The sequence below is a fragment of the Callorhinchus milii genome, unplaced genomic scaffold (genome assembly GCF_018977255.1).
Source record: "Callorhinchus milii isolate IMCB2004 unplaced genomic scaffold, IMCB_Cmil_1.0 Scaffold9, whole genome shotgun sequence".
NCBI classification, from domain to species: Eukaryota; Metazoa; Chordata; class Chondrichthyes; order Chimaeriformes; family Callorhinchidae; genus Callorhinchus; species Callorhinchus milii.
Window position 1 is genome coordinate 12,752,072 of NW_024704750.1, and position 16,660 is coordinate 12,768,731.

Consider the following 16,660-nt stretch of genomic DNA (forward strand, 5'->3'; position numbering starts at 1 on the left):
CACAATTGTATTATTAGGAATTTGTTGAGAAGTAGATCGACTAAGAAATGTATTACACACAGTATATTTTAGTACAGTAGTTGTTAGTTTTGATTGAATTTGCAGATGCAAATCTTTTTATTTCATTTTGAGCTGAGCATGTGTTGCACCCTCAGAATCTAAAGGACATAAGTTCAGTCAATGCAGACAGTTAAAGCATTCAAAATGAAAACAGACAGCTTCCTAATTCAACAGGGAGGAGTGGAATAAGGGCTTATTGTTCATTATGTAAGTGATGCATACAGGCCCTACACGTGCAGCTACAAAATGGAATGAAATAGATGACTGAAAAGTATTTTCTCATTCTTACCTCATATAAATCTATTACAACTGTGCCTGGAATTATTGACAACAAATCCCTAAACATTTACTCTTGCAATAGGAATAGTTTTCATATTGTTTATTCGTTACAAGAAAATAAATTTATTTTGCCCTTTTCCATCAAGTAATGCATTTAAAATAACTGCACTGGTGAACGGTGATGAGCTGGTAGATTGCTAAAATGTACATCTCTGACCTTGTCATTCTATTTCAGGTAATTCATATAACTGGACGGATGCGCTTGAGAGTTTCTCTTTCTCACGGACGTGTGCTGCCTACACAGATCATGGGACTTGTAGTTATGGCTCATGCTCTGCCTCCTCCAACTATTAATGAAGTCAGGATTGACTGCCAAATGTTTGTCACCAAAGTAAATTTGGACCTCAATATTGTTTACTGTGAAAACCGGTAAGTGGACTTTACATTCTCATATAAACATGTTCTGTATGCTAATAGAAACATTCAGCCCTCGAGCCTGTTCCACCAGTCTATAAGATCATGGCTGATCTGTACCTCAACTCCAATTATCTGCCCTTGCCCCGTACCCCTTGATACCCTGAGCTAACAAATATCTATCCCCCTCAGTTTTGAAGATGTGAATGGATCCAGCATCCATAGGGGAAGAGGGTTCCAGATTTCTACTACTCTTTGGGTGAAAAACTGCCTCCTAATATAACTCCTAAATGGCCTAACTCTAATTAAATAATCCTAAGTAATCCTTGCATTTGATATCGCGCTTTTCACGTCGGGAGGACATCCCAAAGCACTTCACAGAACACACTGCAAAGTGAATTGACTGTATATTTGTGGGCGAACGCGGCAGCCAATTGCGCACAGCAGTGTCCCACAAACAGGCGTAGATTGAAAATGACCAATTTTTATTATTGGTTTTGGAGGGATTATTGTTAGGCGTGTGGAGTAAGGAAACTTGCCCAAGGTTTCGCCCTGCCTGGAATTCAACTCAGGTCTCTCGCTTGCAAAGCGAGTGCTCTAACCACTGAGCTACAGGACTCCATAATTATAAGATTATGCTGCATTGTTCTGGATTCCCCCACCAGAGGAAATAGTTTCTCTGTATCTACCCTATCAAATCCCTTTATTAATTTAAAAACTTCAATCAGATCACACAATAATCCATTCTGTAAAACATTTCTTCTCACCGCTCCCTTTTACTCCAACGCCTTGCTCGCTGAATTCCCAAGCTACTTCCAACTCAAATTTCCGATGACCCACAATTCTGTAGCCCTTGCTCTCTCCCTTCCCAACTTCAAAACTTTCCCTTTCCTCCTTCAAAACCCACCTCAATACCTATGCTCCCAGTTGTGTGAAGTGCTTTGAGACATCCTCCCGATGTCACAGGTGCTACATGAATATAAATTGTTATTGTTGTTGTAGTTCCCTTTATGCTTCTAGTAATAGTTTTCAGTTTATGCCACTTGTTATTGATCCACCAGCAGTAGAAATAATCCTTCACTATTAAATCTGTTTAGACATTTGAACATTTCCATTTGTAAAGTTCAGAGTTTTGGTGTAAATGTTTCATTTATAGTCATTGTATTTCCAAACGATTTGATGTATTATATAAGGTTTTTTTTATGTCTTACTATTGATTCATTTATTGTTTTATACTTCTACCACTTGTAGGATAAGTGACTACATGGACCTAACTCCTGTCGACATTGTGGGCAAAAGATGTTATCAGTTCATTCATGCTGAAGATGTAGAAGGGATCAGGCACTGTCACTTGGATTGTGAGTATATGAGTAACTATAGTAATGCCTTCAAGCTAAGCTTTCAAAGAGCATTTACCTTTGTGCACAAGTGTGTAACAAAGATGGTTGGTTGAAAAGAGACATTTCTATTGGTCCAAATTCACAGCAGGTAACAGTTAGAAAAGATGCAACACATTTGTATATGGAGGTTGGGATTGATTGAAAGAACTGCAATAACACTGCTGGATTTAACATCAGTGCACCAACATGTTTGGCTCCAACACTGTGAATCCAAACCTTCCCTAGCCTTGGAGGATGCACTAAGCAGAGTTGGGAGCTGCACTGTGAAAGGAAAAAAAGGTTGAACTGTATTAAAGCTGTTGGGAGATGCCGGGGAACAGGTTGTCTCCTTGAAATGGTGAGAGGACCATGAGACTTTGTGATCCTAAAGGATGGGGAAGCAAACATTCAATATAATTTTTCAAATAATTCCCCAAATTTGCTCACGGCTCGTGAAAGGTGCTCATGATCGTTTCACTTAATCTCACACACACCGGTGATATGAATGGTTGTAAAGAAATGTGTAATTGAGGGAGGCAGCCCAGTGCTTCAGCATTTTGTTGCATTGAATGTGGCTGAGTATTTGTACGTAGCATATGTGGACATGTGCCCGGTTTTTGTGAAGGGATGGATGAGGATGAGGAAGCCGAGTGGGGGATGGGCAGAGAAGTGCCAAGCAGAGTTACTGCAGACATAAGGAAGGGCAGGTGAGCTTCTCTACCCTCATGTAGGTCATAGCTACTGGCTGAAGAGCAGCTTAAGCAGTATCTGGAAAGAAGGTCACCCTTTGCCTGGCACTCAGGACCTGCAGCTGAAGAAGAGAAAATAACTCAGCATTTATGGGAAGAGCCTGCAACTTAGTGTTGCATCTCTCAGATGGAAGACATGGTTCAACAATATTGTAAAGGTTAAAGAAATGCCATGCACAATACAATGTGGTTCTTGTTAACTTGAATAACAAATGGCCACGGAAAATATTAACAAGCTTCAGTGAGCAGTAACCCAGCAAACAGTGTTCTTCAATTTACAAACCTTTTTGACTTGTTCTATGACTGGAAAATAGTTTTTGCACTGTAGTTCCAATGATTGCTTGAATTTGGATTGTAATTAATGCTACCCACAGGTATGGTGTCAAGCACATGCACAAAGCTTTTAATCATCATTTTCATTCTGAACACATTGCAGGGAAATGGATTCTGAAGGGATACAAACACAAATTTAGACGGATAGATCGCAGTCCCTGCGCATCTGGTGTTTACTAACATGTGGGCGCACTTTTAACAATGCAATTATAGATCAGTATTACAATGTGTCATAATGTAGACATAACCAATGTAGAATCCTGTAATAAAGTGCAGGCTTGCTTCTAAGGCCCTATGTTAGTTTACGCATGCAGGCTGGCCAGCTTCCCATGTACTGGTCAACTTACTAATTTACTAGTGGTTTGAGCACTCACCTCACAAACGAGAGGACCCGGGTTCGATTCCAGGTAGGGCAAAACACTGGGCATGTTTCCTTACTCCACACGCCTCTGTTTACCTAGGAGTAAGTAGGAACCCAGTTGTTAGTCGATTGGTGATGCCTTTTCCGGGGGTAATAATCCTTTCAATAAATAAATAAATAATTTGGTCACTCAATCCATGACTGTTTGTTGGACACTGGTGTGTACAATTGGCTGCCGTGTTTCGCTCACAGAATATACAGTCAATTTACTTTGCAGTATATTCTGTGAAGCACTTTTGAAGCGTCTTGAAGATGTGATAAGGCACTGTATAAAATGCAAGGATTATTATATTATTATTATTAACTTCCAGTTTCCCAGGTCAGTGTCATCACTTCCTGCATTTCCTAGCACAAGTAGGAAGCCCGCACAGGAGGTAACATCAGTGTTTCAGGAAATTATATCAGTCACACCTCTGCACGCAGCCCACACTAAATGATGTTGCAATAACTGTTTCGGCTTTGTGCCCCATTGTAATATGAGGTTTGGGTTTATGGACCTGAAGCACTACATTTTAATAGAGTTCTTCTGCATCTTGATCCACCAAATTTAATAGCAAACTTGCTGTACAGCCCAAACTTCTCTGCCTTGAAACCAACTTTGCGCACACCTCTCCTCCCACTCCCTCTTCGAACCCCTCCGGTCCGGTTTCCGCCCTGCCCACAGTACAGAGACTGCGCTTGTGAAAGTCACAAATGGCATTCTCTCTATCTGTGACCAGGGCTCCCTCTGCCTCCTTGTCCTCCTGGACCTCTCTGCCCCGTTCGACACAGTCGATCACGCCATCTTCCTCCACTGCCTTTCCTCTGTCATCCACCTCAGTGGGACCGCATTCGCCTGGTTCGAGTCCTACCTCACAAATCGCCAGCAGTACATCTGCCTAAACAACTTCTCCTCCCGCTCTCACCAGGTCACCTGCGGGGTACCCCAAGGATCCATCCTTGGCCCCCTCCTCTTTCTGATCTACATGCTCCCTCTTGGGGATGTCATCCGCAGATATGGGGTACATTTCCACAAGTATGCAGATGACACCCAACTCTACTTTTCCACCTCTCTTTGTGACCCCTAGTCCCCTGATATTCTGTCAGCCTGCCTGTCAGATCTCAGGGGCTGGATGAGTGCAAACTTACTTCAGCTGAATGTTGACAAGACGGAAGCCATACTCTTCGGCTCTTATCAACGTCTAAAATCTCACGGTTCTCACATCCTCCACCTACCCAACCTCCCCCTAAAACTCTCCGAACCCGTACGCAACCTAGGCATCAGGTTTGACCCCCAATTATCCTTCCTCCCCCACATCCGGTCCCTCACCAGCACCGCTTTCTTCCACCTCCGACGCATCGCCCATCTCCGCCAATACCAAAAGCTGCTGAAACTCTGGTCCATGCCTTTGTCACCTCTCAGCTGGACTATTCAAATGCCCTCCTCGCCAGTCTCCCATTCACTACCATCCATAAAATCCAACTCATTTAGAACTCTGCCACTTGCATTCTCACCCGCATGAAACTCCGCTCCCTGATCACCCCAGGCCTCGCCAGACTGCACTGGCTGCCTATCCCAGAGAGGTTCGATTTCAAGATCCTCACCCTTGTATTCAAGTCCCTGCACTCCTCTGCACCCCCTAACCTCTCTGACCTCCTCTCTCCTCAGCACAGTACCCGTTGCCCCGAGTCCTCCGCTCCATCCTCGGCGGCCGTGCCTTCAGCCACTATGCCCCGAGGCTCTGAACTGCCTTCCTCACTCCCTTCGTCTCGCTCCCTCCCTTCCCATTTTCAGGTCTCTCCTGAAGAGCTTTCTTTTCAACCGCGCCTTTGGTCACCTACCCCCCCTCGCCCTGGCTCCGTCCCGGGATCCGAAACTGTAAAGCGCTCTGAGACGCCGTCCGGCGTGGAGGGCGCTATATAAATCCAAGCTGTTGTTATTCTTGTTGTTGAATTCTGATGTCACTGACAACGTGACAGCCTTTGTGATCTATAGGAAAATTATTGAATCATAGAAATTACAGCACAGAAAGAGATCATTTGGCCTCCCAATCCTAATTCTCCACCGTTTCCCCATATACCTCTTTTCATTCCCTGTTGCACAAACTCTTTTGAAAAATGGAGTGATATTGGTAGGAACTCTACTCATTTTCCAAGATACTTTCAAAACCAATTTAAAGATCTATCTCTTTACCAATTCGGCTACCTTCCCTCCCCACCCCCCCATACCCATCTTATGCTTAAACTCCCACCCACTTAGTCTTTGTAAAGCTCCCAACCTGAAAGGTGTTATATAATGATCTATAATTATTGTTTTGAAGTTGTAAGAAATATTGTAGCAGACCTTCATGAATCCAGGGAAAATAGCATGGTGATTTTTCGAAATGTCTGCACTAGTGGAAGGTTTTCTGCATAGAAACAAAAATATCTAAATATAATAAAGTTTGGAATTGAATGGAAGGCTATGTACCTTTCATTGTGTTAAGGAATGTAGATATCTGAGTCCTGAGCCTGGATTAGCCCTTTAAGACAATTACTGTAGGTGCATTTTTTGTAGCCTTACACCAAGAGCAACATTTTATTGGCAGTGTTCACATGAAATATAAATGGTGCAGAGACTGGATATGAGCTTAAAGCTGTTAGAATTCTGTTTTGATTGGTTGTGCTTAAAATTGCAATCTACAAGATGTTTTGCTAGCATGTTAAAAATTAGCCACTGGGACATGAAACTGCATATAGAACAGTAAGTACGAATGTATACTTAATTTACTGAGAATGTGGAAAATAATTTATTTCTAAGGCATGTCTTGCTTGCGAAAAACAGTATTGTGTAACGCTCAGTTATTGCTGTAGCTGTGTGTAGCTAATACATTATTTTATTGACCCGCAATACAGAGGATTAACCAAATTGTTTTCTTGAAAATCATTACCAAAGATGAGTTTGAAAGTCTCTGCAGTAGTTATACATTTAACACTTATTAGCTTCAATTAAACAGACAGATTGAACGTACTGACAAATGAAATATGCTGTTCTGAAACACTCCATCTTGTTCTAGTTTATGGATGCAAATGATTAATGGAAATATGTATCAGTTGACAAAACCATTTTACAGCTAAAATGTTCAGATTTATTACTGTAATTAGATGTTTTTTTTGCATTTTAGCAGTAGTTGTACATTGCACCAAGCTTCTGGAGTGATAAGCAAGTGAGATAAATACACCCCCTCTTGTGGTCAAGGTCTGCAAGGAGAACCTTTGTGAAAATCTGCAATGAGTGCTTTAAATGGATTGTAGCTTTCTTCTAGGAAGACTTCTCACATTAAATGCTGCTTAAGTACATTTAGCAACATGACAGAAGCCATCAAAAAGTGCATTTAAGGTCAATTTCTCTAGCAATGTACAACCGGTCCTTGTAAACCAGTGCCAAACTGCATCTGGTTACTATTAAACACACTAAAGATTACAGATGAAAGCTTAATGGTTAAACATTTATCAATGTATTCGTACAACATGTAGTTATAGGATTAGAAATAGTAAAATTTCTTTGCGGTTAAGCTGCTCAGTGTTCTTCGGTTGATGCTCTGACACATTATGGTGTAGAGTGGAAGGATGCAGACTCGGTCTCCGATTAGATCACAAGAGAAATATAGATGATAAAGGCCCTTCCACAATACCCACTCTACCAATATTCATTACCACATTAAGCTATGTGAAGTCCAGAGACCTGGCTTCCACTGCCCTTCCTGACAACCACCCACTTTGGAGAAAAGCACTTCCTAGTGTTTGTCCTTAATTTTACCCTTCCTATCCTAGAACGTATGCCCTGTTGTCCAGCTGCCATGAGATATCTGAGGGTAATGGTTTGGCAAGTTGCTGACCTCAGACTTGTTATCAAAGAACTGCTGAGTGGAGGGTTTGCTCTTTCTTACATAGAATGAAGGCATATCAAATGGCAAGTCACTGAGCACTGCTCCTGTGCATGTCGTAGAGTTCTGCTTGAGCCTGGCAGACACGTAGAAGCAGATCACCAGTTCACTGTCTCAGACATGAGCAGGTCCATGGGCTGGGAAATAACATGCTTGGTATAACATAGATAACTGTAATTGTTCCTTATACATCACTGCTCATGTTAATAGAAATTGATCTCTTTTGTTTAGTAATAAATAAGGGCCAATGTGTAACTAAGTACTATCGCTGGCTACAGAAAAGTGGAGGTTATATTTGGATCCAGTCCTGTGCTACTATTGCCATCAATGGAAAAAATGCTAATGAGAAGAATGTCATCTGGGTCAATTATCTTCTAAGGTAAGCAAATCCACATCTGAATGTGCTTTTTCTAAAACAAAAGTCTAAATGTCAAGAAGTATGTATTGCTGAGTATTTAAACATTTCACGAGTTCAATGTCTGTCCAAATTTTCTTTATTACTTTCCTTATTACTTTCAGCCATTGTGCCCAATCTCTGGAAGTCTGTTTGTCTTGCCCCTTCCCTCGCCTCCTTCGAGGTCCATCCCAAGAGCTTCCTTGACTGTGCATCTTCCCCCTCACCCCCTCCAACCCCCGACTCGACTGTCCGGCACCTTGGGAAAGGCGCTGGATAAATGCAATTTGTTGTTGTTGTTACTACTTTAGTTGCTTACAGCTCATATTTTGCACATGAAGCACCTGCAAGTTATTAAATCTCTTTTGCCTTTTAAGAATTCAACTTGTACTATTCTCACCAATCTCACTATCTGATCAGGTTGTGCACAATAGCCATATTTACATGAAGTTGATATTTCTGTTTCTGCATTGATTAAATCTGGTCAATAAATTAGAGGAATCGATATTCCAGCCCATTAACACATTGTTGATGTTTTGTCAACTGGCTTATGTCATCAGAGAGTAGCTCAACATCTCTGAGCAAATCTCAGGATATTGACTAGTACAGTAAGATACATAGAAGCAGAGAGAGGCAAGGAAGGAATTAGGCCCAGAGGCAGTTTGAGCCAACTCCCAGTTTGATATCCTCTTATCTCAGTTGGTTGCAGTCTTATGTTTGCGTCAAACAAAGGTTTTGAATTCAAGCCCCATTTTGGGATTTGAGCCTAAGTTCTAGGTTGACACTCAAGTGAGCTCACGGTGGATTGTTGCATTGCTTGAAGTTCTGTCCTTCAGGTGACATTCCTCATGCTTATCCCATTATACTGGTTGAAAACAGAAGGTGTGGTGGCTATCATTCCTCCAGGTAAAATTGGTTATTCACCTGATGTCTGATTTGATGTGAGCAAAATGGCTTCGCTATTTGCCCGCACACAAGAAAATCGTCACCACACTTGACAATAATCACTTGAAAGTGGTTTGAAGTGTTTTGACGTATAAGGTGCTATAAAATGTTCTTTCTTTTACAAACATCCATTGTATATGTGAAATCTGGAAATAATTTAGTAAATGTCTGCCACATACAGAATTTTCTTGATTATTTTGGCAAATAGTTCCCATCTATTGATGTTGTGTAAGCACAGACATTTTTTCCTTGACAATTATTTATCTAGTTTAGTGAGTGTTTCTGAAATTGTTAACAAATTCCACAGTCATGCAAACAGAATGACAATTGCAGCACCCTTTGACTAATCACTGAACTAGTCATGGAAACACTAATAGTAAATTTGTATTGCACAAAATGTATCTTCAAGTATATTATACCAACAAAATTGAATAATGTCAGTGGAGCCATGTGCTGTGTTAATCATGGTGTGAATATCACATAACAAATGGCACCACAGGCAGCTCTGAAAGTGAGCATCACACTCAAGCAGCGTCTAGTGGTTTCAGTCCCACATTTTGTGTTATTTTCCCTTGTTAGGAATTTAAAGAGAACAAGCTGAGAACCTGCAAACTCTGGTGCAAATAGCAGTTACCTCAACATGCAGTTGTGCACACTATAACGTAGAGTCCAGCGTGTCTAAGTTATTGCAACCTGAGTTACTAAAATCTCTCTAAAATCACAATGTGTGAAATTCGACATTAGCAGAAGCATTTGCATTCTGAGCAATTTAAACATTCTTTATGAAATTTGTAATCAAAGCAGTGATAATGGCTGTTTCACGTAACATTTGGCAATGTTTTATTACCATAGGTTTAGTTCCATAATCTTGTGCTAAAAACACAAAAGGACTTGCCAAACATCACAAATCGCATTAGTCAGTTTCAGAGGAGAGATGCAAATTAATGTGGAAAAATCCACACCACTTATCATTCCCCACCCAACATGAAGGAACACATGCCATCACAACTGATTGTAATGCATGGCTTTAAGGAACTTAATGTGAATTTAGGAATGGATTCAGAAGAAGTCCTGAAAGTTTCATCCCTTAATCAGGAGATCCTAGTTCATATTTTAGTCTTGTCTTTTAACATGGAGAAATGAGTAAGAATCCCAGGTAATCTGACATCTGCATTCATTGTTTGCTGGTCTTTGCTGAATATCTGTGACAAAGAGGGAATATAGTTATTCTTCATTTTGCAGGCCAAGATATTTCAATGTCAATAGGCTGTTTGGCCATTATATCAAAGTCATTCTGGGCCGGGTCCTTATCTGAAAAGCACACATATGCACTTTCCGGCAGGTGTCACTGGATACCTGACATTTTCTTAGGCATTAAAAGCAATTTTAGTTACTGTCCTAGCTGAGATCCCTCTAACAATGTTTTTTGATCAAATATAAGCCACTGATTTGATGTGACTTGAAATGTCTATGTTGCAATTAATTGTGGGTGGGTGGCGGGGGGCGTGGGGGGGGTTCATTTAGTTTGAATTATTTCATATTCAAAAAAAACTTGATTTGATAAACTTGCTAGACTGGATTAGATTCAGGTTTATTTTCCTTGTTAGCTCAACGCTCCTACTTCTTTGAACTGTGCAACAGCAATGACCTTGTTTGCTTCTACAGCGAGTACAGAAGGTGCAAAGTGATTATAATTACTGAGGATAGAGCGCCGTAAACTGCAATTGGTGCAGGCTGGCCATGCATCAAACACAATGGCTCCTGCAATTGTAGCCATCTGTTTTCTAGCCTAAAGTGACAATAGGGCGTGAGATTGCATTGCAATATGGTACAAAACGTTTCTCAGAGCAAACATTAAAGATGAGCCATAATATCTCTGGAAAGCAAATCACTTGCTCTTTACAGTGAGAGAAAGCTCCAGCAGCTTGGCAGAGCTTCAGAATCTGCAGACACACGCACACCACAGATGTGACAGAAAAATGTTGAGTGAATGTGCACGTGAATGAAGAAATTATGTTAAAAGGTGACAGTAGGTAGAAATTGACAATAAAAAAGTGAGTATGAAGCAAAGAACAGTGTTACTTTATTAAAAAATATACCAGAGAACAAAAAGTGTAGAAGTGCATTGTTTACCTCATATCTTGAAACATGATTTTTTTCACATTGATGCTTGAAAATATACATGCGCAAATCTTAACATTTAACTGTGTATTCCCAGCGATCCTGAATACAAGGACATTCCGATGGATATTGTACAGTTGCCCAATCTTCCTGAGAAAACATCTGAATCATCTGAGACTTCTGATTCCGAATCTGATTCAAAAGAAAACTCAGGTAAAGCTGATAACAAAAATAGAGGTTTGGTCTGAACCATATTTTAAAAATTAACATTCAATGAGCCCTTATATTACTTTTACTCTACCCAAAGTTTATTAATCCTTTCATTACTTGGAGTTGCAAAATTTTTTAGAGAAAATGTAATGACTGCATAATACAAAATATGCAAATTTAAGTGAAAACTATTGCTATCTGTGTTTACCAGATGCAAATATCTGAGTGCCCTACTATGTAAAGAATCCTTTGGGATATATCATAATACTGACAGTAATTGATTAAGAATTAATAGTTCGGTGTTGCATGTGTGGCAGATCATTTGTACTTGTAAAGACTGGCTGCCTACAGGTGTCTGTCATTAATAGTTCTGTGGATTGGGATTGTTTTTAAATAACACTGTCAAAACATACAAAATACTACGGCAGTTGGGAATGGTAGTGTTTATTTAGCCTGATCTGGGAAAAAAAATGACTGATAAATTATGGAGTAGGACAATGATATTTCTATGATTCATTCAACATGGCAGTAAAGAAGACCAGGACTGGAACTGGGATTGTATGTACATTTGGCAACTGAATTGACTTTGGAAAATGTAGGGGATTCTACAGTCCATTAACTTAGTCTCTCAATTGTGGAAGGGGAGAGGGTTGAAAAATGAAAAAAAAAGTTAGTTCTGTAACATTACACATAGGAAAAATGCCATTTAGAATGAAAATTTTAAAATAAATTGGTATTAAAAGATTTAATGGCATGCATTGCGAACAACTATGTTTAGATTATAAGAGTCAGATTTCAGCTTGCAAGTGAATCCAGGCATAGAATTTGAAGGAAAAAAGTCTGTGGATAGATTTTCAGTGACAAGGATTCATTTCATATTGATAAATATACACCTGTTGGGTAGATAGTGAAATGTGCCTAAGGGAACAAATCTTATTCAAATCCTAAATGTTACAGAACAATAGATATATTATATTGTATTTGTTATATTCTGTATCAAGCAGAATGAAGCTTTTTTAAAAAATCTGCCTTAAATGATTTAATGGCATATTATATTCTGTGTTGCTGAGTAGAAGAGTAACTTGGGTTTCTTGGGTAACAGATGAATAGGTTCTCTCATTGCCTCTCCCTTCAAAAGCAGCTATAACGCTTTCAGGAGGCAATGTGTAGCTCCAGTTTGATATGACCTATGCACACCAAGATTCTCCCATTATTCTCCCATCAAGATTCTCCCATCACACCAAGATTCTCCTCTTTGACGGAGTCTTCGGATGCCCTCCCTGCCCTCCACCCTCCCTGATCCCACCCCCCTGCCCGCCTCGCCCCCCCTGCTTGGGTCCAAATCCCTAACTGTCCAGCTCCTTGGGACATCCGACGTGAAAGGCGCTATGCAAATGCAATTTTGTATTGTATTATGACTGGGCTGTCTCTAATATACTGAGCCCATGCAGGCAGGGCGAAACCTTGGGCAAGTTTCCTTATTCCTCACGCTTAATAATAATCTCTCCAAAACAAAACAATAATAAATTGGTCATTTTCAATCCACGACTGTTTGTGGGCCACTGCTGTGCACAATTGGCTGCCGCGTTTCGCCCACAAATATACGGTCAATTCACTTTACAGTCTATTCTGTGAAGCGCTTTGAGACATTGAGAAGACGTGAAAAGCGCTATATCAAATGCAAGGATTATTATTATTATCCCAGTTGAGAACATTTCAAGACAACTTTGATTTTGATCCCATCTGCCCTCTAATAGATATGTGCAGTGATGAAACTCAAAGACGTTGATCTTGAGAAGATTTTTACAAGGAAATCTTAGCATTAATAAACATAGCATTGTATTTATTGAGGGCTTCAGACAGACAATCCTTCTACTGTCATCCAGACTCATTTGTATATTCGTTCCTTGAGGAAAGTGCAAATAGGGGCTGTTCTATTCGATTAAACTAAATGCATTAAATTTTATAATGCAATGACTTTTTTTTCCTATTCACCCCCCCAGAGGATAATGAAAATCCCAAGTCAGATGAGAAGGGAAACCAGTCTGAAAACAGTGATGATCCAGAGTCAGACAGTAAGAAGCAGTCTGGGAACCACCCAGACCATGAAATGAACTGCAACGATGATGGCAATAGCTCCAGCAACCAGGACAGCAGGGACAGTGATGATAGCTTTGAAAATTCAGACTTTGAGGGCCAGAAAGCAGCTGAGGACAGCTTTGGCACTTTTGGTTCTATGCAGATCAAAGTGGAACGATATGCAGGCAGTGAATCAGAGATGCACTTGCCAAACCGGGAGTCAGTGACCTCAGACAGTGCCAAGGATTCCGACAGCGCAGGAGAGATGAACATCCAGTCTTCCAGCAAACATCAGAAGAGAAAGAAGAGGAGAAAAAAACAAAAAGGAGGCAGTGTTACACGTAGAAGGCTGTCAAGCGCTTCAAGCCCTAGTGGACTTGACCCAAACATAGTAGACCAGCCTCAACTACTGTCTTCACCAAACAGTGCCTCAGTGCTTAAAATTAAAACAGAAATAACAGAACCTATAAATTTTGATAATGATAGCAGTATTTGGAATTACCCTCCAAACAGAGAGATCTCAAGGAATGAATCCCCTTTCAGTATGACCAAGCCCCCTAGCTCTGAGCACTTCCCTTCTCCACAGGCCAGCACTAGTTTACACGTCACCATTCCAGATTCTGTTCTCACTCCCCCAGGGACTGAAAACACTGCCAGCCGTAAAACTCAGTTCAGCACCTCATCCAGTGCCACCTTGGCTTCTGTATCATCAGACCCTCTCTCTCCCCCTCTCTCAGCTTCCCCACGAGACAAGCAGCCTGGTGGCTCCAGCACCACCAGTTCCGTGCTGTACACTAGTGACCTAGAAACTCTGCAGAGATTACAGGCTGGTAATGTGGTGCTTCCCCTAGTTCATAGGGTGACAGGATCCCTGGCTGCCACCAGCACTACTCCTCAGAGGGTGTATACCACTGGCACCATTCGGTATGCTCCAGCTGAGGTGACTTTTGCAATGCAGGGCAACTTGCTGCCTAACGCTCATGCTGTTAACTTTGTGGATGTTAACAGTTCCAGTTTTGGGTTAGAGCCCAAGACGCCAATGGAAATGCTTTATCACCACGTACATCGAATTAATATGTCAGGGCCATTCGGGAGCACTGTGAGTGGGGCCAGTTTGTCCCAAATGCCTGCAGGGAATATGTTCACAACAGCAGAGGGACTCTTTTCCACACTTCCGTTTCCTGTGTACAGTAATGGCATTCACACTACACAAACGCTGGAACGTAAAGAGGATTAAACTATGACCATATACTGTGTTCAGTGTTATACTCTGAGGCATAGACAATGTTTTCATCTGAACTCTAGTGCTAGCACTTTGAACTTGAGCAGGTCAGCTCATGCCATCAATACAACAGTTTTGTGTCTCCCTTGAACTATGACTAATCATTCTGTGATGTAAAGAGTTATTTTTTTGCCTTCAGAGAGTTGAATTACTAGTTACTTGTAAATGTTTCTTCAAAGGTGTGTTTTCCGTTGCATCTTTGTGAAGATGCCTTTAATGTGTACATGACTCTGCCATAAGATGCAAATGCAATGGTCAAGAGGTTGTAAAATGAAAGAATCACAGATTTTAATCTATAATGATCTTGATATGATCAAGGTTGAAGGAGGTAAGTATGGAACAGTGACCCTGTTTGACTAAGTCAGACATTTAAAGGGGTTCTCTTTTTTTTCCTTTTTAAAAATAGGGCATAGTATTTTGGAATTTTATGCAGAGTTTAATTCTTTTTTATGATTCAGATTTTTCTTACTTGCACATAAAGCAATTTGGGTTCTTACATAATTTGATTCTGGCCTGTGACTAGAATGTTAAACTCTTGAAAACCGTAGGAAGGTGGAATCCATGTGTAGTTAATGAACCATAAGTAGTCGTTACTTTTTGCTACCATGGTGCTACCATTTATTAACCTTTGTTGTTTTCGTAAAATATGCAGCGGATGGGCTGGAGTTTGTGGGAGAAAACTGTTTTGTACTAGACAAGTGGATTTAGTTGCTAGCTTGTGGCTGCAGTTCCCTCATTTTCTTATGACCAGTACCTGCATTAACATCTGCTGCAGCCACGTAAACTTTACCTCCAGACTAAAAAACAATGCCTCACACCAACGTTTTTATAGTCATGCCTTTTTTGAAAGTGCTTTAAGGAAACTCAATGAGATTGAGTCGAGGCAAGCTATTTGCATTTATTTTCAGTTATGTTTTTTCCCTCAGTATAACTGAGGCTAATCGACAACTTTAAATAACATTGTTTTAGAGTTCTAAAAGGAATATTTAACATGTCGTTTCTTTATTCTTCGCTTTTTGTTTACTGAAATAGAGGAAATTATAATTGTGCTTTAGTTGTTAGTACTGAAACAGAAATTCAAGATCGGGTTTATAAGCTTGGAATAGGTACACAAATGATAACTGCACATGAATTAATAGACTCAGAATTCTATTTTTCTGTCATCATTTTGCCAAAAACACATTCTAGTGTTTGACACTATTTGTGATTGTCAGTATAAATGCTTCTTTCACTCCATCTTTGGCAGCTGTTCATTAAGGCATCTAATAATGAGAGTGACATCAGTAATGTGTACAATGTGTAAGTGTCCTTGACTGTCAGTCCCATTGCAAAATTTTAATGTGTGTTACTATATGCAGTATATACTAAGCTAATGTGGCAATATTGTCCTTTGTCTTCACTGTGCTTTATCTCTAGTCTGCAATGGTCAGTTCCATTACCGCAATCCTAGTGAACCAGTGATTCTTGGGAGGTGGTGTTTTTGTGTAATGGCCTTTCTCTGTAGTGTCACCTTATGCTGCTCCCCCTGTCTGTATATTTTTTGTTTCTGCTGTTGCTTTGCTGTGTATTCTTCAGACCTCTCTCAGAGATAAAAGACTCTTAACTAGCTCATGGTTAATGGAGCCATTTTCACAGAGGAATTCTGGGCATGACTTATCTTCCATCTTGCCAAACAATGCACTAAATAGCAGGGCTCGGATGTGGGTGCCAGATTGCTGCCATGGAGCCTCAGCTATAAACATTCCCAGAGTCCCTTGTGCTCTAACTGCAAACAATAGCTAAAAACAGCAAAAAGGAGCTGTTTTTTAATGTTTCTGTGTCGGTGTCAGATGGTTTCTGGTGATTTGAACTAACAATAATCACAGCTACTGTCAAATCACATAGTGTTTAAAATTACAGTATGAAAAATTCATCACCTGTGAAGGCTGTGTCTGTGTTTTTAACTATTTCTTGTACAAGTATATAAAATATTTTATGAGGAACTGGTGCCAAGTAGCTGAATAATGGGGTAAGGGATTCTGTTAGGTATCAATGTTAACAGTGTTACAAGCTCTACAATACAAAACGATTAAAAGTAAATTTAAAGAGA

At 40.4% G+C, this 16,660-nt stretch overlaps 1 protein-coding gene across 1 annotated transcript in view; it reads left to right on the forward strand.

Moving 5' to 3' along the window:
* LOC103178557 (neuronal PAS domain-containing protein 3) overlaps nt 1–16,660 on the forward strand; it is a 328,481-nt gene extending 311,821 nt beyond the window's left edge. Inside the window, exons 8-12 of the mRNA XM_007893378.2 lie at nt 575–768; nt 2,005–2,111; nt 7,772–7,919; nt 11,098–11,213; nt 13,214–16,660. Of these exons, the coding sequence (XP_007891569.1) occupies nt 575–768; nt 2,005–2,111; nt 7,772–7,919; nt 11,098–11,213; nt 13,214–14,526 (1,878 nt within the window). The 3' untranslated portion in view covers nt 14,527–16,660. The remainder of the gene's footprint in view (nt 1–574; nt 769–2,004; nt 2,112–7,771; nt 7,920–11,097; nt 11,214–13,213) is intronic.